We start from the raw sequence: 25082 nt of genomic DNA on the forward strand, positions 1-25082 counted from the left end.
AACCGTCTGCCTGTCAAATGCGCGAATATTATGATTGCACTGTGCCCCGTTTCAATTGCATAATGCTGTTATTCATTCTGTCAAACTGGGCGGCCTCTATACCGATGCTCCTCTCCTCCGCCGGCTTAATAATACTTCCGGACCCCTCTCTCCCCATCAAGAGTCACGACTCAACCATGATACTAGCCATTGATACCTAGGTACAAACTTCACTTCTCTCTCTCCTGCGTTATTTCTTGTCCCTGTATCAAAATGCTCGACACCGCTTCTTGCGAGGGCAATAGTTCTCCCAAACCCGTATCGTACTCGATCCTATTTCGGGATTACCAATCTCTAGAACATACCATCAGGCCCGCACGGCTGTTTCCTTGTTCTCGCCCAACATGGCCAAGTCAGGCACATATGGTCATCATGCATGTACAGGCGGGTGTACCTATTGCGATGTCTCGTGGACAGCAGACATGCTCTCACGCATAGCAATGAGGCCGTACATGTATGAAAAGACTATTTCAACACGTCAGTACATGCCCAAACAAGTATACTCTTATCACATATCAAGGTGGAGACCTACTTCCGGGAGCGAGCGTGACGAATAGGACGCTGGCGGCAAGTGCTGCTCCGTGTACGTTTCCCATAAGTTCGGGGTCCAGGAAGAACAGGCCCGCGTGACCTGTGACAAGCTTGCCCAACTAAGCCCAAGCGATGTAGCCGCTGCTGGCAAAGATGGTGCCGGCAACATGTCCAACGATCGGCTGTTTGGATAGAAATATATTAGCTTGGGTAGATGTTGGGCATCATATAAAGGATCCCTTACCGTCTGGCGTCTGATACTGTTGAACAGGAGTATCTCTAGAAGGGCAATCACAGATGTAATTGACCAAACGTTGATGATGCTGAAAGACTTGAGGTGACCTTCCTCGAAGAGACCCTTGTCTGCCGAGGGTGTCAGTATATCCCTGGGCCATCTTCTCCAATGCGTTGCTTCGTTGGGCACTTACGAGGATCATACCCAGCAACCGTTGAGTTATCAGGCGCATGGGGGTGACGATGAGGGGCATTGGGCGGCTGGAAGCCACCGTGTCCTGCCGGCACAAGGACTGCCCAGTATATAATGGTGTTCATCAAGGTGAAGACATGCGAAACTGTGTACAACATCGAGAACCAGATTGGATGGGTGTGGTTCCCATATCGGTTGCGGCTGGGAGGCAAAAAGGTGTTGATGACCTTATTGCGGAACTGGTGGCCATGGCACTCGGCAGGATCTTCGGGTAGCTCTTTAGGTAGCAGCAGATGCATGAATGTCCATACCTGCGTCTCGGATTAGCAAGGTCCAACATGCAAGTGGATGACTGGTGTTGTGATCGAAACTTACGGTGACTAGAAGGTTGTACAGCAGCAGAAGAATGAACGAGACGGAGGAGAACTGGAAAGGAATGCGCCATCTGGTGTGGTCATCCTCCTGTTCGAGTTTGTACTTGAGAGAGATGCCCATCACAGCGAGTAGGTATGCCGAAATGACAAAACGGATCAAAGTCAGGACGCTTTGGTTGATCCATCGCCATGGCGAGTGACAGGCTCGGAGGAAAATGGGCTGCATCAAACAGGGTCAGTTATCAGCGGATCATCACCATTCAGAGAATCCAAGGGCGAGCCCTACATGACTGTCGGATGAACCCGTACTCGACGGTCCCGGAAGAAGTGGTGTGGTGGCGTCCGCCATGTTGATGGGCAGAGAAAGACGGGAAGCTGAGAGTATACGCGAGACGCCTACTGGAAAAGGATGACGATCCAAAACGAAGGTTCAAGTGCTTTGTAGGAACGATCTCAGCCTGAGAGCTGAGACGATGATAGCAATAGTGGACGTGGAAAATAGAAGCTGAAGACAAGAGAAAGGTAAGGTGGTCAGAAGCGTCCAAGAGAGGTTGGCTGGTGTTGTGTAGAGTTGAAGGGTTGAGGATTGCGAAATTGCAAAGGCCAAAAGCTTGGCTGGGGATGCGGCACATTGCGTACCTGCTGCCAATTTTATGAGGAAAGAGCGAGTACACGTCTACGTGGGAATTTTGAGCTGCAAATGGGTGCAACGGGCAGGTGGCAAGTGCTTACTTGCCTGCATGTGTGTTTACCACTACAAAGCCAATGTTCCATCAGCCAGCAACTTCGGGCAATCCATAGGATGTCGGCGCCTCCTCAAAAGAGCTATGACATGCGCCTACCCAAATACTTGAAAATGCACAAAATCGATCACTAATATTGGTGCATATGCATGCATCCGCCCACGTGCTAGACGTTGTTGCAGATTGCGTTACTGAGTAACATTGATGCCTACTTATCTTTGAAATTTGGCACCATACCGAATAGTAATCAATGTCTATCTTCAGGTCTCACGTACTTTCCCTGCCACAAATGAATCCGTGATATTGGCATGGTACGGTGGATCAATATGCAAAAAGGGGCGGAAAGGGTAAAGGATGCAGAACATGGAGATTGTCAGAAGGCAACTATATGTATATTCGGACCATATCTGAGTTGCTATGGCAGTATTCCCGGGTTTCTCCTGACGAGCAGACAGAAAACCGCCCCCTTTTTCTCGACTTCCAGCCCAAGCTGATAGTCTTGCTCACATGACGGGCATACCGCCCGGCAGTTCCGTGAGCCAGCCATCCAAGTCCTCCTTGACAGTGGGCTTCATCGTGCACTTGTTGGCCTGGTCGAGCGACTGAGTCTGGAGAGTAGGACAGTTGATGCGGTTAGCGAAGAGATCCGAGTTACAATTGTTATCCATCGCGCGCTGCAGCGCATTGCCCTTCCAGCCAAAGACGTAGTCGCCATGAATACCGTAGCCCGTCGCATCGCCAAACGACCAGACGAACGGCTGGCTGCCGTCCGCCGGCCACTGCGAGCGGTCGTTGAAGGGCCGGGTGTCCCAGTACGTCTCGTAGAAGACCTGGGGGATGGTGACGGGGTGCGTCGCGGGACAGCGGTTGCCGGTTGGGTAGGCGACGTGGCTCTGGTGGTCCGGGCTGTCGACGTTCTTGCCGTCCCAGCAGGTCGGGAACCGGATCGAGACCATGATGCCCGCGGCGCAGGGCCGGTTCGGGAAGTTGAGCGTCTGCCCGCCTCGCGTCATCGACGTGGCCAGGCACGTGAAGTCCATGTACTTGTACTTGGCCTGCAGCTGCTTGGCGGTCCGGAACGTCGGGTCTCCGACCGTCATGCGGAAACCGGGCTTGAAGGCCGTCACTTTGCCCGAGGACAGGTAGTAGACCGTCTGGCCCCCGTGTGCTGTGTTGAACCCGAGTTCGTTGCCGAACGTGTTGACGCGGTGGAATGTGCCGTTGCGTGCGCTGATCAAGAAAGGGGCTATTAGATATGACACACCATTATATCTGTACAACTATGACCTAACATACCGGAAAAACAGTGTAGCCGTCCAGTAGTTTGAGAAGTCCTCGGTTGGTGTGCAGCTAGTGCATGTCGCCAATGAGGGTATGTCTTCCAGCATAGTGGCATTGAAAGTGTTTCCTCCGACGACTTGGTGCAGATGGGGCGAAGGTGACATGCCAGAGTTGACCAGACTGCAAAGACTTTCTTAGTTACCTAACATACAGCCAAAGGAATGAATCCATAGTTCGGGGAAGTGAGATGTCTTACGGGTCGAGTCGCTCAACCACGAGCTCGGAGCAGGAAAAACGCAAAGTCGCAGCTGCATCGACAGCCGGCGCAATGGCCGCGGCGGCCAACAAGAGAAACCGCATTATGCAACAGTGAGGACGATATGGGAACCGTAGTACTAGCAGGAATGGTGAAGTCTTGGTGATGAAAGATTATATTCCCAAAGTTCCAGAGTCAAACCATATTAGGGGGGAACTCAAAAAGGACGGATCCATGGTTTATGAGGTCTGTATAAGCCCATATACTACGGGCTACTTCGAATTGCCGATTTTAACAGACAACCAACCCAAACTTTCCACAGTCTCGACCAGCCTCTGGGTCATAATTTGACCTGGGGATGAGCAATGATTGGCCGCCTGCCGGGCAGGTGCTGTTGGGGACAGCCAGTTAAGGGCCGGGTCTCTACAACCGATGCAAATACCATGTCAATTACCCAAATTGGATTTTTCCGGCACTTGGCATCGTCCCATTTATAGACGTGTCTGTCCATTGAGAGCCGGCTGGTCGGTAAGTGGGAAGCCCCCCTTCCGAGTCCTATCCTTCTGTTGACATTTGCATATTAGATGTGTCAGCTTTGCAGAATCCTCGGAAATAAACTGCGTGGAATGCTACCGTGGCATGCCTAAGCTAGCTCCTTTTCTGGATAAAGTCGACCGAAGGGCCCGAATGCAACACTTTACCCCTAGAGCACGAGGTGCATGGATCCCATGAAAGCTTCCCACGGTTTTCAGTTGGTGCCTTACTAGGTAAATATGGTTTCTCGATGTGACTGGATTCCTATTTCCGGATCCCTTTATATCTAAATTTTAGTAGTGATATGAGGGGAAGAGGGATGGGATATCACGCTGCCCTTATGTGGTAATAGGCTAAAATATCTATGTCGTTATCCAGCATCTGGATCGGTTCTAGCTGTCGACAAAGACCTCACGTTTTGTCCAGCCCCCTGAATCGTAAGCATATGACAGTCAACAAGTAACAAGCAACGAAAGGAAAACAATTAGTATTGCACTCTAACTTCTATGTAAAGCATCTGGTTCACATGCAGTCTTCTAACGGCCATTAAGTCAGTATATTGCCAGCGTAGCATAACAGGGACAATCCTCCATTCCCGCATGTGCGCCCTTAAACCGTCGAACCAAGTCGCCGCTCATGACATCGTGGACGAACGCCTCGCCCAGCAACGTATAGTACCCCTTCTACTCATCGTAGCGCAAGACCAGCGGCACGACCGACCCTGTCGGCAGGACGATCCTATCGCCCTCGCGCGTCCCTTGGGCACCAGGACAACCCGGCCGAGCTGTGTGACTCCCAAGAGCCGCTTCGAGAACCACATGTAGATGGAGGCCTCGATGGCTGCGAGAAGCTCGCTGGTGGTCATCGTGATGGTGGTAGGTGCAGGTTTGCTCTTAAACGATGCTATTTCAACTTGGCGCCTTTTTCTGTCTTCTGTTTAAGCCCTGCATCTCTGCCCAAGGCAATCTATACTTGAATGAATACATTCCATTGCTCCGATAGTCCGATACTCAAAAAATGGCACTCCATGTGAGCGACTTCCAGGTTCCGGCACCCTACGAACGTACATGTGGTTCTTCATATCCCATGGATCTCAGTGCGAGTGGTCTTTGGTCTGAGACTAAGATCAGGGGCTATCCGGGGCAGGGCAAAAGATCTCAATAGCTTTTACCTCCGTACGCCAGATTTGATCTACTTCTACTCAAGATAACATCGCTCTGGGAAAGGATGGTATTGTTATTGGGGAGCAGAACTCAGGATCCATGACTCCACTCTCATGCTGCCCCTGGTAAAGATTTCTCTCCGGTACTTTGTGCTTTCGCTCTACTTCGCGATGATATGCATCGATTTTGACTCTGGTAGGATAGAAGCCAGGAAAACCGGATTGGACGATTACTCTCGAGTCGATACCTATCGCGGCCGTAGCTGGGCTACCAAGTTAACTGCTTTGTTTCGTGTTGGGTACGTGCTGAGGTACCCAGAGCCACCGCATATTGTAAAGTCAAGCTCTTGAACAATACAAGCAAGTGCCTTCTTAAGTACCTGCTGGGAGAGTCTGTAGCCAAGTCAGCATATATTAGCCTGGAAAAAGATAAAATGCGGTTTAACTCACTCGTAGCCTAGGCATATCCTGTTACCTACGCCGAAGGTCGCCGAGGTCGCTTTCAGCCTTTTAGCATCAGGGTTGCTGTGTAGCCAGCGCTCCGGGATGAAGGACTCGGGGTCCAGGAATATAGTCGGGTCTCGCTCCAGCATCCGTAGCGTAAAACTTATGCTGACCTTTTCAACCAGGACTAATCAGCACGGATCCTCCACGAGAAAGAACAACCCAACCTTGGCGGGAATGACGTGTCCCTTGTATGTCACGGGCGTCGGGCTCTGTCGTGGCAGGCGATGCCACCACGGGGCGCTGAGTCGGGTGGTCTCTCGAACGACGGCATCCTGTGTCCTTGTCGTTAGCAACTATGCCGCTCCCCTAAGTTGTCTGTCTTACTTACCAAATATTCGAGTTGCAGAAGTCCGGGATCTTTCCAAACCTGGCGACCATGGCAACTGTTCCGGGCGAACTGATCTAGCTCCGCCCTCAATGATTCCATGGCGCGAGGATGCTGCGCCATATGGTGAACCAGGAAGATCAAGTTGCTAATCAGGCCCTCTGCGCCAGCGAGGATGATATCGGTCATTTCTTCGTGGGCAAGATGCTTGTCCTTGAGTCGATCTGCAAGCTGTATACTAACACTATCCCGCGAGGCTTGGCTCTTCTCTTCAGACTCTCTTTGACCCCAGCTCTTCAAGTATGTTGAAGCGAGCTACATCATAGACCACGGGTTAGTAACCACTTGCTCCTTGTCGACGCCTGGTCGGTGTGCTTATCTCACCTTATCCGCCCATCCAATCACAGTCATGCGTCTCAAAGCCGGAAATGCATCCACGGTCTCCATCAGAAAGGGAACGGAATGTGCTATGGCAGCCAGATGAACGATTCCATAGGGCCGGCTCGCCTCGTGCGCCACCACCAGTGCTTGTCCTTCGAGTTTCCCAAGACCCAGAGCCTCGCCTGAGACATAGGAGGTCATGATGTCGGCCGAGAAGGCCCACATGATGTGCGTAAGGTTGGTGGGACGGCCACGACTCGCCTCCAACAGAAGCCTGGCCTGGAGGGCCTCGACAAGACTGTTCATAGGCCCCGACGCGTACGACGACAGTGTCTCGCCTCGGAACAAAGGTTTCATCAAAGCCTTGCGCTGTCTGTACCTATGGGGGTCGGTGATGCCGCCCAGGAGGTCACGTATGGGCCGGTAGTAGGTTGGGCATTTGAGGAGGTCGGCTCGGTTGTGCAGGCGAAGGCAGAACTCGTGGTCCACGAAGTGCACTTCGTTAGGTCCTATACGGACGACAGGACCTATGCCAAAGCCTTCAGTCAGTGCTTGGGGACATGGAACGCAACGTACGTCTTCCGAATCGACATACCGTATCGGTCATGCAAAGCTTGCAAATGCTCGTACCAGTCGTCTTTGACAAACCAATGGTAAAATTCATACCACAAAGTCGCACCGGCCATGGCTGGGCCTGGTATGTTGGACGCTGGCGATACATATATCCTCCAAACCACCAGAGCAGCCGTGGCTACCACAGCCGAGACTGCAACAGCTAAGGCAGTCCAAAAGATGTCTCTGTCGAACAGGGATATCCTCCATGGTACATCTGACAGGGGAACCCACCCCGTCTGCAGAACTTGGGCGGTCGTCATCGTTTCGAAGAAAGTAATGAGTAAACCTGTCCAGGTTACTGATGCATATGTTTAGAAGCTCTTGAGGACTAGTCTTACCACGAGCCTTTTATACTTACTGATGGGTCCCCCGACGGCCCCCAGACTGTCTCTTGTGCATGTGTCTTGTAATACCTCTTGGCTTCCGATGAAGGCATAGAGTAGGTCAATTCTTACCTGTTGCAGCTGTCTCAGCTGGAATATCATATGCCAAGGATTACACACAGCTATGGGCTGCTACAAGTCAGACGCTATAGCGTGTTGTAAACCCACACTCTAGTAAGCAGAGCACGGAAACGGCCCCCGCCAACCCTCTTGGCGGGCCATTATCACTACTCTACAACAGAATGTTCGGTACGAGCCTCTGAGGTTCGAGAGACTAGTAGAGGACAGTGCGCGGCGATTGGCTAATTATATACGAAGTCGGCATCTCTCTCTCTCTCTCTCTCTCTAGGAACTTGGGTGGGATCAGTACCTACCGCCGTCCCACCCCACCGACTATGTCACGAACTTCGTAGTAATAGGTAAGCTTCGGCGAAGGAGCGCCTTGGTGGTTATTTGACACGGCAGGAACCCCGACGGCTCGTAAAGCGCGCCAATACCGACGCGGGGTTCTTGTGGGCCGATTCAGCGCATCTGGAAGGCGTTGACGCTATACTATAAATAGGGTGGTGCTGAAAATGGTCAGCGGCCGTGTGATACCGGATTAAGAAGGAGGCCCGACCCGGGAGGTGGGACACCGGTTACACTGCTATACCATTGTCTCCTAGATATACTCGGACTTCTGCTGAGCAAACCCTGGCCCCTTTTTCTACCAATCGAATTCCTCCCATGAACGTACCCAAGGACTTGCAGTTCTGGCATATCGGGTCCTTGGTAGCTACTTAATGATCCATAAAAACTTGGATGGTGTCTACGGTAACAGCAGTTTCAGGCGTTTAAACAAGGAGGTATATCCAGGTACGTTCTCGGTAATCCTATCAACTTTTTTCCATACTAGCTTTAGCTGGTATATTACCGATAGAATCGAAAGTCACCAAAAAAAAAAAAAAAGAAAAAAAAAACAGATTCATGCATGTCACCGGTTCATAGATCGATCCTCTGTCGATACGAATCAGCCCCTTCCTGAACCCATCCGCTCTTTCTTAAGGTCTCGGTCAGACAATGCAAATGCGCCCTGGCTTGGTGTCCAGGCCAAGCTCTTCAGCGATATCATCCGGCCAAACTTTGGGATATATCTCGTTGCCCTCGGGTCTTGGCTCCCGGAGCATCATCGTCATTTCATCTTCTCCTGTAGCGTATGTGAAACAACTGAACATCCGCATGTAACCATAATCTATAGTCGTTTTCAAGATCTCCAGGACTTTAGTCAGGCTACATGACCAGGTGACCACTACAGTCGACGTTTCATGCGATAAACGGTCATTACACCAGTCTCGGTCCCCATAGATCATACTATCTGGAATGCCGTTTTGGAATGACGATGCCTTTTCAGGTGAAGTAATGTATACGAGAGATTCGTATCTTATGCTGGGAGACAGGTCGCCGCATGCCTCTTTTGCGAATTCGTGGAGCACGTGGGCCAACCTCGCAAACTCAATATATCCTTTCTCGAGATCTAACACAGACTGAAGCAACTGCAGCCGCGTGTGTAGCGGAATATCTCTGTGGTCGAAAAGTGCCATTATCTCGCCACCAATCCATTCGTGCCGAGCATCAAAATGACCCCAAGACCGTCTGTATTTGTCATATTCGCGCCATAGATGAATGGTATATGACAACGTTCGCCATGGAGACACATCGAAGCTCATGAGATACTCGAATCTTGATGGTTTTATCCATTCGTCTGGGCTATCTCTGGTGAAAGGTTGCTGTGGGGATAGGATTCTGAGTTCGGGGCAATAAGCCCAAGCGATAAGCCGATAGTTGTTGCCCTGCAGCCGGTGTAGCACCATCAGTGCCGGAATATTACGACCGCGCTGCTGGCGCCTCCTTGTAATGCACAGAGAAGCCGGCTCTTTGTTTCCAATGATCGTCTCTAATGCGGGATGAGAGACCAAGATGGCAACCGAGCAGCGCCCCCTCTGGAATAAATACCGTTTCAGCTTGCCGTGGAATCCAATCGTTTCCGGGGCTGAGCTGACTGTCATGAGATGGAGAACGTTGACGCAAAGAGCGCCGTCAGACCTTCTAATAGAAGCCTCCTCATCCCAGTCGTGCCACTTGGAAAGCCGTTGACTCCAGTCAATACGGGGCATAGATGAGAAGTTCCAGATGGGCAGGGCGACCAAGCACACCGACTGAGGCTTATTTCTTCGGCCGGCATCCAACAGATCCAGATTTGTGGTATCACTGGGGAATGGCACAAGCGTCGAAGATCGCCAAATGTCCGCCCATGTAGGTACCCATGATGGAAAATTCGCTGTAGCATTGTGTCCCATGGCATATTCCAGAATATGATCATTCTTAAGCTCCAGTATAAAGTGTGCCACGGTTCCAATGATGACACTCTGCACAGAGAGAGAATAATCCGGCATGAGACTGATAGATGTCGAGCCTTGAAGTAGTCCAAGGACACTAAATATCTTGTCTCGAGGATCTGTCGTACACATCTCTGATACGGAGATACGTTCCAAGGCTTCGAAAAGATTCTGTCCATCAAACTTGGTTATGTCGTGCATATATTGAAGCCATCCTAATGTCATCGTATCCCGCTTCTCACGTCCGAACATCTGTAGGAGCTCGTTGGGAGTCTTGTGGGTGGCGACAAAGTCCACTTCACCGATCGGGAAGATTGACGACGGTGCTAAGACCAGCTCTTGGATAACCCACATACGGGAAAAATACCTTCGATGCAGAATTCCCTCAATCATACTCTGGTTTCCGATTTCTGCTTGCAGCTCTCTCAGTGGCCGGCGCTGGCGATACTTCTTCGGGGACTCCTGCACAATATCGTGTCCGAGCCAAACCACAACTCGAGAACATCGGGAATAGATTTGTCCCATATTCGCGACCTGGGATGTCCTTTCCGCCAGGTCTGCTTGATTGATGCACATGGCATCTATCCAGACAAAGCGCAGTCCGCGCTTTGGTCGAAGATACTTCAACAATGACAGCACATTTCGTGTCTGGAGAGAAATATCCCAGTAAGGACCGAGGAAGATAGCTCCGGAGAGGTTGACATCCCCATCCTCCCCTGCCCACGTATAAGAGACTGTTTCAAATTCGGGGCACTCCTCGTGGTCGTGGGCCTCTAACGTAAGATGAATAGGATCATTTCTATTCTCTTTGCTAGCGAGACATATCAATCGAATTTCATCAGGTCGAAGTGACGAGGGATAAATATATGAGTGTTCTGAGACCATCGCTTGTTGATGAGGCCCTTCTTCGTTTCGCTGATAAACTGCCTCATCTTGCACCTTCGCGGGCTGCTCTGTTTGGGTTCCTTCCCATCTGATGCTCGGTGGCCAGTGAAGATTCAGAGAGCCCGGTGGCTCGTCAGGTGGTATCGAGAGACTGGCGGTGCCACTGATGGGTTTCGCGTCTCGCAGAGATGCCAATGCAGTCTCCTTGCAGTTTCGACAGCTTGGTGTCCCTTGGCGTAGAAACACCTCGGGTGCCGTGCACGATTCGGCGTGCCATCGAGACATCTTGAGTGCTGGTTCTCAATTGCTACAGGATGGCATGAGTCAATACCGTCTTCAGGACTAATGATGCAAAGCCGAGTAACAGCTTTTTAGAAATTCAGAACTGGCCTACGCAAAACCTGTCAGAATGCCAAATGGTGATATGACCCTCGCTGTGGCAAGAGGGGGGGCTGTCCGGCTCTGCAGCACCCTACCCCGCGGAGAATGAGGTAAGCCTCTTTACGAATCACTTGGCAGGATACATTCATGGGAAAACGGCATGTTCATTTTCAGGTCATTCGGAACTTTGATAATTCACTATATATTAAGTGGTTATCTTATTCCCTAAATATATATTTAAACTTATCATTATTCAATTAATTATCAATAAATGATATTTAAAAAACGAGCAGTAATAGCTACTGCCGACCACACACGCTACGTACGCCACACCACCGCCGGCCACAACTAAAATGCATCCGAACCTTCGTCGTCGAACCGGTCAATGGCTCATACGGTAAGCTTCGACCCAGCCGGACGAGAAACTCTCGCAAAACGAAAACCTGTTCGCCGATGGGTATAAAATCCTGCCGAAACTACGCCATAGGCTGGAGAGGGAGAAAAAAAGGACATTGCCATCCAACAAAACATCCTGCTGCGGTCGAGCGTAGGCCCTTTACCTCAAGAAGTTGTCGTCGTTCGCAAATCAGCGCTCGGTCCGTCCAACCAAGCTTTGCCAGCTGCCAGCCTGTTTAGGGGACCCTCAGCTCAGCAGCCGCCTACCTACTAGCAACTGCTGCTAAGGACACCTCACTCCAACAGCTCCCGCGATAAGATTACCACCTCCGAGATCTGGGCAATTGACGCCGGGGAGCTCCATTATTCAACCAAACCACCTTTATTATTCCAAACCACCCCAGCACGACCGACGACACCCCTTCTGCTCGGGAGACGAGCAGCCGAAAAAAAAAAAAAAAAAAAAACCGCCCAAGATGATGTCCGGTCTGCAAAATCCGCGGCAATTGGCCGCCCAAGTGCTCAACTTTGGTCTCATTCTCTCCACGGCCTTCATGGTAAGCAAGCTCTCTCCCCAGAATCGCATGCGCCCGCCACGTTTGCATTCCAGTCTGCACCCTTGACAGGCAAGTAATACACAAGAACAATACCGCTAACCATTTGCGCCTCTTCTCAAAAATAGATGTGGAAAGGCCTCTCCGTAATCTCCGACTCCCCCTCGCCGATCGTCGTCGTGCTGTCGGGCTCGATGGAGCCGGCCTTCCAGCGGGGCGACCTGCTCTTCCTCTGGAACCGGAACCTGCTGGCCGAGACGGACGTGGGCGAGGTGGTCGTGTACAACGTCAAGGACAAGGACATCCCCATCGTGCACCGGGTGGTGCGCAAGTTCGGCCAGGGCGAGCACGCCAAGCTGCTCACCAAGGGCGACAACAACGCCGCCGACGACACGGAGCTCTACGCGCGCGGCCAGGACTACCTCGAGCGCAAGGACATTATTGGTAGCGTTTTCGCCTACATCCCCTTTGTCGGCTACGTCACCATCATGCTCAGCGAGCACCCCTGGCTCAAGACGGTCATGCTGGGCATCATGGGCCTGCTGGTCGTCCTGCAAAGAGAATGAGACAAGGATGGGCAGCGCGAATGCGCCGGGAAGAGGCTGGAGCCAGAAAAGCGCAATTCTGTAAGAAATAAGAAAGTCACAATTTACTCAAGATACCCCTACTGCTTTGAGCATTTCCATGTGATCTGTGATCAGCCCTTGCTATCTGCATATTAGTACCGGGACTTGGCCCCTAATCGCACGCTGAAAACGGTCATGGTGAAAGAAAAGGATCGTATCATATTCAATTTACAGGCTTTTATGGTAGCACCAAGCCTACAGGGGTATTTAGTTTTTGTAAGTATGGTATAGACGTGAACTACTTAAGCAGCAGCTTCATCAGCAAGCACGCGAGTCCAGTCAAACTTGCGCCATCGCTTCTTGAAAGCGTCGGCCCTCGGATCCCCCTTGTGCCAGCGACCCTGCTTCTTGATGACGTCAGGCATCACATCGAGCATGCCCCCGATGATCTCGCGAGCGAACAAGTCACCGCGGGGCCAGCGGTTGGAGTCTTCGACCACGTGGCCGAGGCCGCCGTCCAGAGAGAACCAGACATGGAAATAGGGGGCCTCCTTGGCAATGGAGCGGCGAAACGCCAGCTTGCCGAGCCCGTCCCGGGCGGCCTTGCCCGTGTCGATGATCTTCTTGTGCTGCGACCACTCCTCGTCGGCCGTAAGCATGGCCTCCTTGAAGAAGGCCGGGGCGGTGTCGCCCTGGTCGTAGGGGATCGGCACCACCTGCATGGCCGCGTGCATGTGCTTGTGCGGCGTCGCCGCGTTCTCGTAAAAGACCACCTCGCGCCCCTGCTCGTGGTACATGCGCGTGAGGCACTTCATGAAGTTGCGGATCTCCTCCCACTCGTCGTCGTCGCACTCCAGCAGGTTGGTGCGGTGCTGGACGGGCACGATGACGGCGCCGCCCTCGGCCAGCTCCGGCTCTGTCGGCAAGGTAAGGTAGACCCGCGTGGCCAAAGACACGATAGGGGCCACCGGCGGCAGGTCCCGGTCCTCGTGGTGGCAAAGTTGGCAGCGATCGAGGATCTTGTTGATCTTCTGGAAATCGCCGATGGCCGAGTTCTTGAGGTTGATCTCGGACTTCTGGACGCGCTTGGCGAGCTTCTCGGCGTTCTCGTCCATGTAATCCAAGTCGTTGTCGAACTTGCCATCCTTGGCAATACGTTCGGCCAGTCGAAGACCCTCGCCTCCTGTCTGACCACGGGTTCGGCGCTCTTCCCGTACCATGTCTTCGATAGTCATTTCGGTATTCTCCTCCACCAATCCACGCTCTCTTCCGCGCTTCGTATCGATGGCCTTTGCCTCGGCGCGCGTCCCGGCGAGCAATCGGTTATCCATTGCGTTCAAGACAACCGGCGCCGGTCCTTGCTTGACGTAAGCGGCCGCAGCTTGGTTGTACTCCGCCTCGAGTTTGGCCGCGTCAGGGGCCTTTCGTAGCTTTGCCTTCATCATTTGCGCTCGCATCTTATTCAGCATCGTCTGGTCGATCCTAACAGTGGGAGCGACCTCGTCATCAGACTCATTTGCCATAGCAACAGCATGAGCGATGTTATCGGCAGTCTCCTGAGGATCCGCTGGCTGCTGGGCTTCCCGGTGGACGCCCGCCTCGAGCTTCCTTTCCTGGAACAGCTCGCCGCTCGGCTTCTCCTTGCCTACGTAGCCCTTGCCGTAGGTATTCCGCCTGTCCATCTCCGTTCTCTCCTCGCGAGCATCGTCAAATTCGCGGAGACCCCCAAACCGCTCGATCGCCACCTCGTCCACCGGGCGACCGGTCTGCTCTGCCAAGGTATAGACCGCCTTGAGCTTTGTCATCCTCCACTGCGACCCAGCGTCGCCAAATGTGTAATCGACATCGTGCTGTGCCGGCAACTCCATTTCGCTCCAGGACTTTCCCTCGTTCAGCTGATTCAGCTGCGTAGCGTTGACCTCTCGGGCATGAACCGCGCGTTTTGGTTCTTGTTTGGGCGGCGGCGTCTTCTCGCGTTTGGCGCCCTTCTGTGTGTAATCGACGCCCAATGCTGAAGGCGCCGACATCCAATCGTCTCGGACTAGCTTCTTGGTCGCCGAGGGGACTTCTTCGTCTGGTAAAGGAAGATCACCCTTGGGGTCTGATGTCTTCAAATGCGTCTCGTTCTCAAGCTCGCCAGCGTCGCTGCGACGTCGATGGGAGCGACCATGGCGGTGTTCGCGATGCTCGCGATGTTCACGGTGCTCGTGGTGATCGCGGTGCTCGCGCTTCCTGTGTTCCCTTCGCTCATCGCGCTGGTCGTCCGGGGAGCGTCGCGATCGTTTGTGCCTGTGTCCTTCTTCTCCGTCGTCTTCGCGTTCGCGACGATGGTGGTGGCGATGCTTGTGATGCTTGCGGTCCTTCTCTTGTTCCCGTGCAGCTTTCTCAGCTGCTAATTGCTTCTCGAAATCATCTAGACCGTCCATTATTGATGAGGTTGCCGGTCTAGATTGAGTAATTAAAGGTGTTGGGCAATTTGGGTACAGACAAATGCGCCGACCTCAAGATCAAACAAAACAGGGCACTATGACGCCGTTGCAAGGTAATCGGGCGGTTTTCTTTGGGTTGTTGCAACTAACAATAGAGAGGTCTTGTAGCGGGTCCCAGAGGTCTGAGCAAGTAGCTTATCCAGGTTCAACTGACTCTAGGTACACTGTGCAATTCGCAAAGGCAACGCCTGATTGAAATGGAGCTTGGTGGGTGCAAGCATTGTTGTACAATTGGAAAACATGTAAACAGTAGAAGAATAACCCAGCAACTTTCTGATCTGATTGCCTGAGCAATAACACGACAAGAAGAGGCTGGGTTCGGTAGAAGGAAAGGGAATAAAAGTTCTTTTCCCAAAATTCTTGCCCACGGGCGTACTCGAACTGGCAGCCACTTGAATCAATTGCAGCAGGGCTTTCTCCGAAGACCCCTCAAACCCAACCCAAACTTTCACTTCCCACCATCCTCCCCACTCAACCATCCGACCGATCTTTTTCTGGCTCGCTCAGAAAACTTGCAACTGCCCCTCCAGTTTCGTTTTTCACCAGCATCTCTCACCCACTCCACCAAAGGCAAGGAAAGGAGTTCCATCAAACCATCGCAAACCACTTACACGCGAATTGAGAGGGCAACCGACGTCAACACATCTAACCCGCCAGGCTCTACGAGTCTCTCTCTTTGTCACTGGCGGCCTTCGAGGCTTGCTTCCACTTGAACAACCCAAAAAGTTTGAACTACAGTGACTCACCTGCATCACCAACAATCAGCCTCACCCGGCGACATCTCTCGCAAGTCTTCATTCAACCCGGACAACTGAACTCCCAGCTGTCTGCCACCACCAATGTTCAACTCTGTATCCGTAGCTATCGCATGACTGCCTGCATGCGACCAACAGTACCCGTCCTAGTCTCTCATCTTCTTGGACATCTCATTCCTGCTCGCCATGTCGTCCTTCTTCAAGCCCAACAAGACGGGCTCTAAGAAGGGTACAGCCATAAAGCCCCGTGGATCTCAGCACTCTGACCGCTTGCGCGAAAACATAGGCCGGCTCGGTAGCCATACCAGTTTCACGCCCAGAGGTTTGACCCCTGTCCCCGAGGCCTCGGTCAGCAACAATGTGTCTGCACCATCCCAGCGGAGTTGTCCTAACAAACAATGCCCTGATCCTTCGGCCCCTGTCCAAGATGGATACTGTTCAGCCTGTGGTCGTGAAATCGATACTTCGAATATCGTCTCCGAAGTCCAGTTTGGAGAGACTTCGACTGGTGCTGCCATGGTCCAAGGTAGCTTCATCGGAGCAGACCAAGGCGCCTCCCGGCCCATGGGCCCAGGCATGCGCCGTATCGGAGGCAACCTGACCGACAACAGAGAGAAGGTGGTGCGCGAAGCCAAGACAATGATGACTCAGTACTCCCATCAGCTCCGGATTAGCGAGAGCATTATGAACGAAGGCTTGCAAGTCTTCAAGCTATGTGTCACCATGAACTGGATTCAGGGTCGTGGCATGATCAAGGTTGTTCCCGTTTGCCTCTACGCTGCCTGCCGCAAGCAGGAACGCTGTCGCGTCATGCTTATAGACTTTGCCGAGTTGGTGAAGATCAATGTGTATGAGCTCGGTCACGTCTTCAAAGACCTCAACAACATCTACGACTTCAGCCATAACAAGGTCAACTCGGTCGTGCCCGAAGATCTGATCTACAGATTCTGTGACCGCCTCGACTTTGGCGATCTTACCAAAGACGTAGCCGAAACTGCAACAAAGCTATGTCAGCGAATGGGGCTCGATTGGATGGTCATGGGCCGTCGTCCTTCGGGCATCTGCGGAGCATGCATTGCCATGGCTTCTCAAATATGGGGTTTCCGTCGAACCGTGAGAGAGATCGTCTATATCGTCAAGGTAACAATGCACACCATTGAGCAGCGCCTAGACGAGTTCAGGGTCCTTGACACCTCAGACATGACGATTGAAGACTTCTTGAAGCAGGAGCTTCTCGAGTCGCGCCATGATCCACCATCGTTCTACAAGGCCCAAGATGACTGGAAAGAAAAGGCAGAAAAAGAACGTGTTGAGTCGGGCCGCAAGAGGAAACGTATTGTAGATTTCGACGAGGATGAAGTTCAGAACCAGTCGGCAGACGCGTCAACGAGTCTGGTTGACCCGGCCTTGACCCAAAGTACGACGCCAGCTCCGCAGACGACTCCCACCCCGAGCCAGCTGATGCCCCCGCCACCTCCTCCCGACTTCTCCAGGGTGAAGATTCCTGTCTCGGAGTATCTGCCCAAGTCGGTTGACCCGAAGACGGGCGCCACCATGATTGACGCCTTCGACCCTGACAAAGTACCTGCTCCTGCCCCCAAGGTCGCTGCCGCTCCCGAAAAGGAGGTGGCAGAGGGACTTGACGCCGATGATCCCACTGGTGATGAAGCTGTCGATCATCTTGCCGAGACGTATGATGATGGGCAGCAACAAGCAGAGGAGGTGGAGGAAGAAGTCATGGAGGAAGAGCCGCCTGCGAAGCGCAGGAAAGGCCGTGGGCGGTACGATCGCAATCCCGAGCCACTTCTTAACTTTGACGAAGAATGGGAGCACGACGAGGACCTCATGGAGAAGCAGATCGCCGAAGTGATTGCGGACCCACACAGCGATGAGCATCGCCGCGCGCTGGCCAACGCTGCTTTGGTCGCTCGTATCAAGGCAGCCTGGGAGCGCGGCCAACAGGAGGAGCGACAGCTCTCCATGAACGAGGAAATCGACCCCAATGAGTTCGCTGACGATCCCGAGGTGGAAAATTGTCTCCTGAATTCGGATGAAATCGCCATCAAGGAGAAGATCTGGATGAATGCCAACAAAGATTGGCTTCGCAAGCAGCAAGAGAAGCAGTACAGAAAAGCGATGGAGGAATTGGGCCCGCAAAAGAAGCGGCGTAACCGGGTTAAGAAGCCCAGGATCGGTGAAGGTCAGCTTACACCAGCTAGCACGCCTGGTGAGGCAGCCATGGCTGCTATGAAAAAGCACACTCTGAGTTCGAGAATCAACCTCGACGCCATCAACAACCTCTTCAGCCAAAGGAAGGGGCCGCGCGGCCCAGGCAGTGTCGCGGATAGCTCACGAGAGAGCCGTGATGATAGCGAGGTACCGGAGAGCGAGGCTGGGGATATGCCAACAGAAGCCAATACCCAACCCTCCAACGCGGTCGAGGAAGAAGAGGCGGTGGAGGAGGAAGAGGATTACGAAGACGAACAGCCCTACGAGGACGAGGAGGACTACGCTCGCTACGACGACGATGAAGAAGAGTACTACTAAAGAACACACATATGACCTCGAGAATAGACTGGGCAGGCTTTCTCGAGATTTGCATCGGACGGCGTTGACGGCAAAGATTTTTCAGTCATCTTGTATAAACATGATACCCCCTACCTAGCAGGCGTGAGCAGTCACAGATGGCTCGACTCAGTTGGCGCTTAGCGCAGTTGGTACAACAGGAAATATAAAGCGAGTGTCTCAATTGATTCAATCCCGAAAACCATCGCTAGGTAGTAGTAGTCTTCCAGTACCTGATGTATCGCTGCTGACAAGAACATCAACCGTAATTGCATCTGCTGATGCGTCTGTTTGGTCCCATTGTTTCCAGCACACAAGCGACGGTCGCCGTTGCAAACAGCACAAAGGCGACCGGGACAAGTCACCGTGTCTCCCATTCACCCATTTCTGGATGGGCATTCTTGTGACCCAGGACAAAGAAGACGGCTACTGCCGTTCTACAAATATTGTCTGCTTGCCATGGGCAGAGAGCGTGGAAACAGGAAAAGGGAAGGGCGATAGCAACCAAGAACAACATCAAGGAACTCTCTCATATAAGCATACTCATTTTCTTTCCAGAGCAGAAACGACATTCCTTGCTTCCCATCTGTTACCCCTTCCGCCAGAAGAAGAAACTCAAGGGCGACAGAGAGATGGACAACATCACGGCATCCCAGCGCCTCGAAGACCTTGTCGAGCTCGCCAAGCAGAGGCCGCAGACAGAGGAGGCCACATGGCGACTCCTTGGGGCCCTCTCCTTCCTGTCGCCCGCCCACGACATACCTGCCTCGGTCTTCCAGCCATACTCGCTGTCGTCGACTAGCGAAGTCGCCACCATCACCGCCACCACCAGCCAACGCGGTACTACTACTACTACCACATCTGCCGCCGCAGCATCAGCATCCGATAAGAACACCACCAAGAAGGACGCCTCTGGAGTAAAAGCCCGAGCCCGCCGCGAACTCAACTACCAGAAGATGTTGCAGGACCCCCTACCATGGGTGGTGATGACCACCACAGCGTCAGTAGACGACGGCATGATGGATCTTGATGCCGGCGACAACACCAGCAGCCCCCAAAACCATAACCGTGACACCGTCACCATCGGAAACAACAGCCGCCCCCGCAGCGGCAGCCTCGCCGTCCAGAACCTCTTCGAAGAAGCCCTGCAGCCCCTCCTCGAGACAGGCATCGTGCGCCGCGCCCACGTCCGCGGCGCCATCATCCACATCGACCCGGACACCCAGACACTATACCGGCGCCGCACGATCAAGCGGCACGGACAGCGGGACTTCGACCTGGCGGTGCGGATGATGCTGCGAGCCATGCCTCCACCGCCATCGTCCCCTACACCTCCCTCAACTTCTTCTTCGCCACAGACGAGCACGCCCCAAACGGAGCTGATGCACCACGTCCTCGCCCTAGCGAGCCACTACGAGCGCTACGCCGGCTGGTCTGGTGAGGACGACGCCGAGGACCCTGCCGCTGAGACCAAGAACAAAAACGACGACGCAGCGACGACGAAGCCCCCGATGTTCGCCCAGAGACCCCGCTTCGCATCGACGCGGGAGCTGGAGCAGTTGACCAAGCACACCTTGGAGCTGGCGGGCTACCAGTAATACGACGGCCATGCGACGGGTCGTTGATCTCCTTGTCCCAACTTCAACGGGGTGAACGGGGATAGGGGCCAGCTTGGTGGAGGAATACGGGGGTCACTCCATTATCATCTTGTGCATACACATTCATCAATTCATAAAATTGGATGGATCCGTTGGTCTGATATCAAGATTGTATATTATAACCATACGCATGTAATAATTTTCAAACGTACAAAGTAAAAATGATCAAGATACATGAAGACTTCATACACATGCACGTGTCTGCCATGTATTTGAACTTACGCGACGTGAAAGTTGGGTTACTTACTAAGTATCCTGATGTCTAATGCTAAGCAGGTAGGCCAATACCCGCGTAGGATGGTACTCGAAATATTCAACTAGCGAGCAAACCTTTCATATAGCTGTCGCAAAACATAAACACGCCTTCACGATATTTGCAGATAGGCAGGCAATCATTACTATTATGGTATTCTTCATTCATATTCTTCAGAACTCTAACCCAACTTTATATCGTAGCGGGTATGGTATATCCAGCAGACAATCATACATTACTCGGCATCCTCAGATAGCCTGAGAAGCTTCTGTAGTTGATCCTGCTTTCTATTCCACTCTCTTTCTAGGTGCTGTTCGCTACTTGCTGCGTATACAGCATACCGGCAATGGAGGCGGAAGTCAAGGTGGAAATAATGCCGGAGATCAAAGCAGAAACAGCCACACGAGAAACGTCGCCAGATCGACCAGGGGCAATCTGGGACAGCACTCCGATCTGGTTGCCGAGAGAACCAATGTTGCCGAAACCCTGTTGTGACTTGGTCAGCTCGATATTCACAGTCATGTTAGAAGCCCAGAAGCTTAGGCCAGATCAACTTACGCAGCAGGCATAGGTGGCGATGACGCGAGAGCGCTCGCTCAAAGTGGTGGTCTTGGTGAGGGTGTCGAAAGCGACGAACTCGTTGGTGATAATCTTGACTCCAATGATTTCGCCAACCGTGCGCAAATCCTTGTTCTCAACTCCGAGAAGCTTCGTCACTGGGTATAGCAGGTAACCCAAGATGAGCTGGAGCGTCAGATCCGGGTTCGCGATGTTCCAGTACTTGCCCCACCAGGTCAAGAGGGCGTTGATCAAGCCAACAAAGGCGATGATACAGAGGAGCACAGACGTGATCATACCCGCAATCTTGAGGCCAAGCCAAGCACCGTTGGCGAAGGCATGGAGTGAGTTGGCAGCCTTGTGCTCCTCATCGTCTTCGGGGACGACGGCACGGCCCGAAGTCAAGGTCTCCTCAGTCTCGGGGTATCGCATCTTGGAAATGGCCAATGAAGCGGGAATCGACATGATGCAGGAAGATACCAGGACCTGGGGGTTCAGGCCCATGTTGATATAAGCGATCAAGACTGAACCGGCAATGGTGGCGAAACCGCAGGTCATGATTTGATGAAGCTCGGCGAGGGTGAGGTGAGGAACGAAGGGACGAATCAACATGGCCGATTCGCCCTGACCAATGAAAGGAGTGGCAGCAGCGACCACCGCCTCGGCTCCTGAGACGCGGAGACTCCAGAAGAAGAAAACGGCGAATTTGCCAATGAACCATTGGAGCAGGCCCGTGTGGAACAGCAGAGAAACCAGAGCGACGAAGAAGATGATGGCCGGAATGACGGTGATAAGGAACCAAGTGAGCTTCGGAACTTCTTCATTGGTCAGGAATGCCAAACCCTGGCCTGCAAATCCGAGCAGCGTCCTGGCGAGGAACGAGATAAAGTTGAAGATGTCGTATCCAGTCTTGGTTCGGAGCACGAAGATAGCAATGATGAACTGCGACAGCATGCCTCCGATCACTGTGTGCCAGGGAATCTTGGATCGCTTGCGAGACGTCGCATACATGACAATAATCATGACGACCAGGCCGGCAAGTGAGACGGCGCGGTTGGCGCGCGTGTTCTCGCCCGTCTCCTCGGGGACAAATGATCCGACGAGAAAGACAGCCACGGTGCCGGCAGCGGCAAGGGGCTGGTGCAGCTTACTGGGGATGATGTTGTAGAGCCTGACGGAGGTGTTGTTCCAAACAAACCGAACAGGCTTCATGAACAAGGAGGCGGGCACCCATAGCGTTAGTATGCGCAGACTGACGCAGAGGTACAGCAAGAACGGTATAAGCCAGCCAAGGCCATCGTTACGGTGAAACACCAAACCAACGATCCACCATCTGCAATCTGGGTTACTTTGAATGCCCCAGGTAGAATGAGATCACAAGTTTGGATACGTACTCGGTGAAGAAAAGCCAGATGAAGATGTGGACGGGTAGGCGGAACTTCCGGTAGAATCTCTTCCAGGTCCATTTCCGGCCTGTCGCCTCCTCGGTCTCATCCACGGCCCCCACTCTACCGCTCTCCTCATCGACCGACTTCTCGGCCGAGGTGTCGCGCATCTTGTGCGTGGTGTAGTCCTGAGACGGGCTGTCCATCATGTCGCGGCTCTTATCCGTGGTGCCTGCCGAGTAGACAAGCTCGTCGTGCTGGCCCAAGCGGTCCTTGTGGGCAGCAGCAGCCCCTCCATGGTTGATGTGCTCATGGCGGTGCTCATTGGCGTAGTCCAGGGCCGGATCAGGGTTGGGGTCAACACCGTGCTGGAGCGAGGCATTGTGGCCCTCGCGCCCAAAAACTTCCTTGGCGTTGTTCATTTTTTCCGTCCAAGGAGCAAGAATGGGTCTTGCTGTGGTTGCGCGGCTTCGGCTTGTGTTACCGACTCGTAACTGACAGACAGCAACACGGGCAAGGGTTGCTGAGTGTGGGTGGCAATGCCGCAGCCGAAGAAGGAAGCGCGGAGAGGGTTGACCTGACAGAGAGAGGGAAACCGTCGTGGTCGTCGGATCACCTTACTCGCGCGCAAAGAGTCGCAACTGAGGGAGGGAGTCGAAGCTGCTGATCTATCTGACCTGCATGCATACTGGAAAAAAGGTTGCGCGGGTGTGTGCGGGTATCGCATTGGTTTAATAGGATGCACGCTGGTGCTCGAGGAGAAGGGGACCTACTGGGACCTCTGCAAGTGTCGCCCACATCTAACGCTTACCCACTTGAAAAAGACGAGCAGAGCTTTTCCATTGGCTGCCGGCGTCGTACTGGGCCGAGTCGCTGATCGCGTGGGCTAGATTGCTGCCGGTTTGCCCTAGAGAATGGAGTCATTCTAGAAGCGGAAGGTTGTCCTATCTCTGAGGCAAGGTAGCCCGCCGGGGAGGTGTGGAGGAGGCATGCCACTCGGCTGCTGTGCGAGCTGAAGATGGACTGGGATCATCATCTCTCATCCATGGATAACTTCCAATGATAGCGAGTATTAGGAGTCCGGGGGGCTGGGATTGGTTGGTCCTTTCGGTGACGGTTTGGGAGGGAACGAGACGGCGATTGCCATGCCATCTCTCGGAATCTCACCGTCACACTCGAGGGGGAGCCTGCTTGCACTGGCAAAAAAAAGTCCTCCCGCTTACATACAGATAGATGCAGATGTCTGGCTACGGCGATGGAGATGCTCCTCCCCTTCGCTATATGAATCAGATTGCTGTAAGTTGTGAACCTTGAACACGAACAGGTTGCCATCGAAAAGTTTGCCTGTCAAGAGGCTGGTAGCCGTTTCTGCTTGCTGCTTTGCCACTCGTCGGCTGTTCCTGTTGCTGCTGCTCCTGCTGCTGCTACATGTGCTTGCTGCGCAACTTTATTAGCTCCCGTGTAAGAAACGCGAGAGCCAGGGATGACGGGTACCCTCAGCCCAGCCACCATCTCTCAGTCCTTCCAATCAAACTGTCTCTTATGCTTAAGAACTCTGGAAAAGGGAATTGGCGCAAGTATCCAATGGCGGCCATGCCTCGAGTCCCCAAGCCCCAAGCCATTGAAACAATCCGGCATCCTTGGCTGCTGTCGTGCTTGTCTGGCTGTGTCCCTTGCTCGACGCTGATAAGGGAAATAGCGCCCATAGCTTTTAGCCAGTTCTCCTGTCGGGCCAAGCCAGCAGCCAAGCCGGTTCCCTGTCCCAGTAGCGTCATACCCTTATCATGGTGGCAAAGCCAGCTTTTTGAGCTTTTTGCTGACCGCCCGACGAATGCCGCCGGCGGACGCATGTGCCAAAGAGCGTAAAGTTATCAGATTACCACCTGCGATTGATGCGCGCCCAGCTACCCCAGATTCTCCGGGGTTTTGGTAGTGGGCTCTATCAATCAAATGCGCATGCGACCTACTAGACTAGGAAGATGAGTTCCTGGCTATCGGGATTCAATTGAATGCATTGTCTACAGCCCGTCCTGAGAGGAAATCTGAAGGCATTACTTTCCCCTCTTCCTGTCCCTCTCCTGGGCCGATTGAACATGAGTTAGATGGGGAAACGTCGTGTCTCTGGGTAATGCCAAGCCCGCGAGAGAGAAAAAACTTATTTTTTCTTGTGGGGAAACGCTCCATATCCAGGAAGGAGGCACGAGGGCTGCGAGGGGCTTGCGAACGCATCTTTTGCCAGCTTCCGGTCTTTGCTATGCTATGTCTGTCTCTCTTATCTAGGTAATCTCGAAGAAAAGGTGCAGGAATAACGGGAAATAACATCAATAGATAAGCAAGTACGAAAGGCCCAACTGGCAATCCAAGCTGAGTCGTGCTGACGGGCCCTGCCTGCCTGCCCTGATATCTCTGTTGGTGACGATTGGCCAAGGAATCCCTGATCCGGCAGATGTAACGGGGCATGGAATGCCAGCGGTCCGAACGGCGGTTCCGATCGACATTTGCTGCAACCTCTGTATCTATGCAATCTCCCTTCGCTGAGTGGACAAACCTGCCAACTGCTTGCCCACGATTACTTTTCAATAAGCAGATATAAGCTGCCAATGTTAACGCTCATGATATACTCGATTGCGACCCTTTAGCTGTTACTTCATCTGCTTCCTTACTGGAATGACTCCCGCTGGTCAAGAAGGATTGCCAAACGTGC

The 25082-nt window shown here is 53.0% G+C and overlaps 9 protein-coding genes across 9 annotated transcripts; 3 read left to right on the forward strand and 6 right to left on the reverse strand.

Moving 5' to 3' along the window:
* Nucleotides 1-433: 433 nt before the first annotated feature.
* Nucleotides 434-1720, reverse strand: PG985_014416 (uncharacterized protein; the record flags this gene model as incomplete). The annotated part of the gene is made up of 6 exons (XM_066834182.1): nucleotides 434-504; nucleotides 572-689; nucleotides 815-933; nucleotides 999-1308; nucleotides 1373-1591; nucleotides 1658-1720. 6 exons carry the CDS (start codon nucleotides 1718-1720, stop codon nucleotides 434-436), a joined length of 900 nt encoding a protein of 299 aa, XP_066678922.1.
* An 897-nt stretch (nucleotides 1721-2617) lies between these two features.
* Nucleotides 2618-3755, reverse strand: PG985_014417 (uncharacterized protein; the record flags this gene model as incomplete). The annotated part of the gene is made up of 3 exons (XM_066834183.1): nucleotides 2618-3344; nucleotides 3411-3575; nucleotides 3652-3755. 3 exons carry the CDS (start codon nucleotides 3753-3755, stop codon nucleotides 2618-2620), a joined length of 996 nt encoding a protein of 331 aa, XP_066678923.1.
* A 1840-nt stretch (nucleotides 3756-5595) lies between these two features.
* PG985_014418 (cytochrome P450) lies at nucleotides 5596-7435 on the reverse strand (the record flags this gene model as incomplete). Its single annotated transcript, XM_066834184.1, has 6 exons — nucleotides 5596-5740; nucleotides 5798-5964; nucleotides 6019-6126; nucleotides 6183-6494; nucleotides 6564-7087; nucleotides 7156-7435. 6 exons carry the CDS (start codon nucleotides 7433-7435, stop codon nucleotides 5596-5598), a joined length of 1536 nt encoding a protein of 511 aa, XP_066678924.1.
* Nucleotides 7436-8610: 1175 nt separating this feature from the next.
* On the reverse strand, nucleotides 8611-11103 carry PG985_014419 (uncharacterized protein; the record flags this gene model as incomplete). The annotated part of the gene is made up of 1 exon (XM_066834185.1): nucleotides 8611-11103. The coding sequence occupies one exon, from the start codon at nucleotides 11101-11103 to the stop codon at nucleotides 8611-8613; it is 2493 nt and encodes an 830-aa protein (XP_066678925.1).
* A 968-nt stretch (nucleotides 11104-12071) lies between these two features.
* On the forward strand, nucleotides 12072-12715 carry PG985_014420 (Signal peptidase I; the record flags this gene model as incomplete). Its single annotated transcript, XM_066834186.1, has 2 exons — nucleotides 12072-12152; nucleotides 12278-12715. The coding sequence occupies 2 exons, from the start codon at nucleotides 12072-12074 to the stop codon at nucleotides 12713-12715; spliced, it is 519 nt and encodes a 172-aa protein (XP_066678926.1).
* Nucleotides 12716-13017: 302 nt separating this feature from the next.
* Nucleotides 13018-15141, reverse strand: PG985_014421 (uncharacterized protein; the record flags this gene model as incomplete). Its single annotated transcript, XM_066834187.1, has 1 exon — nucleotides 13018-15141. The coding sequence occupies one exon, from the start codon at nucleotides 15139-15141 to the stop codon at nucleotides 13018-13020; it is 2124 nt and encodes a 707-aa protein (XP_066678927.1).
* Nucleotides 15142-16145: 1004 nt separating this feature from the next.
* Nucleotides 16146-18506, forward strand: PG985_014422 (transcription factor tfiiib complex subunit brf1; the record flags this gene model as incomplete). Its single annotated transcript, XM_066834188.1, has 1 exon — nucleotides 16146-18506. One exon carries the CDS (start codon nucleotides 16146-16148, stop codon nucleotides 18504-18506), a length of 2361 nt encoding a protein of 786 aa, XP_066678928.1.
* A 650-nt stretch (nucleotides 18507-19156) lies between these two features.
* Nucleotides 19157-20122, forward strand: PG985_014423 (uncharacterized protein; the record flags this gene model as incomplete). Its single annotated transcript, XM_066834189.1, has 1 exon — nucleotides 19157-20122. The coding sequence occupies one exon, from the start codon at nucleotides 19157-19159 to the stop codon at nucleotides 20120-20122; it is 966 nt and encodes a 321-aa protein (XP_066678929.1).
* A 616-nt stretch (nucleotides 20123-20738) lies between these two features.
* Nucleotides 20739-22800, reverse strand: PG985_014424 (CNT family concentrative nucleoside transporter; the record flags this gene model as incomplete). Its single annotated transcript, XM_066834190.1, has 3 exons — nucleotides 20739-20939; nucleotides 20994-22326; nucleotides 22388-22800. The coding sequence occupies 3 exons, from the start codon at nucleotides 22798-22800 to the stop codon at nucleotides 20739-20741; spliced, it is 1947 nt and encodes a 648-aa protein (XP_066678930.1).
* Nucleotides 22801-25082: the final 2282 nt, after the last annotated feature.

This window comes from Apiospora marii (genome assembly GCF_038362585.1).
Source record: "Apiospora marii strain CBS 49790 chromosome Unknown utg000011l_segment0_segment0, whole genome shotgun sequence".
NCBI classification, from domain to species: Eukaryota; Fungi; Ascomycota; class Sordariomycetes; order Amphisphaeriales; family Apiosporaceae; genus Apiospora; species Apiospora marii.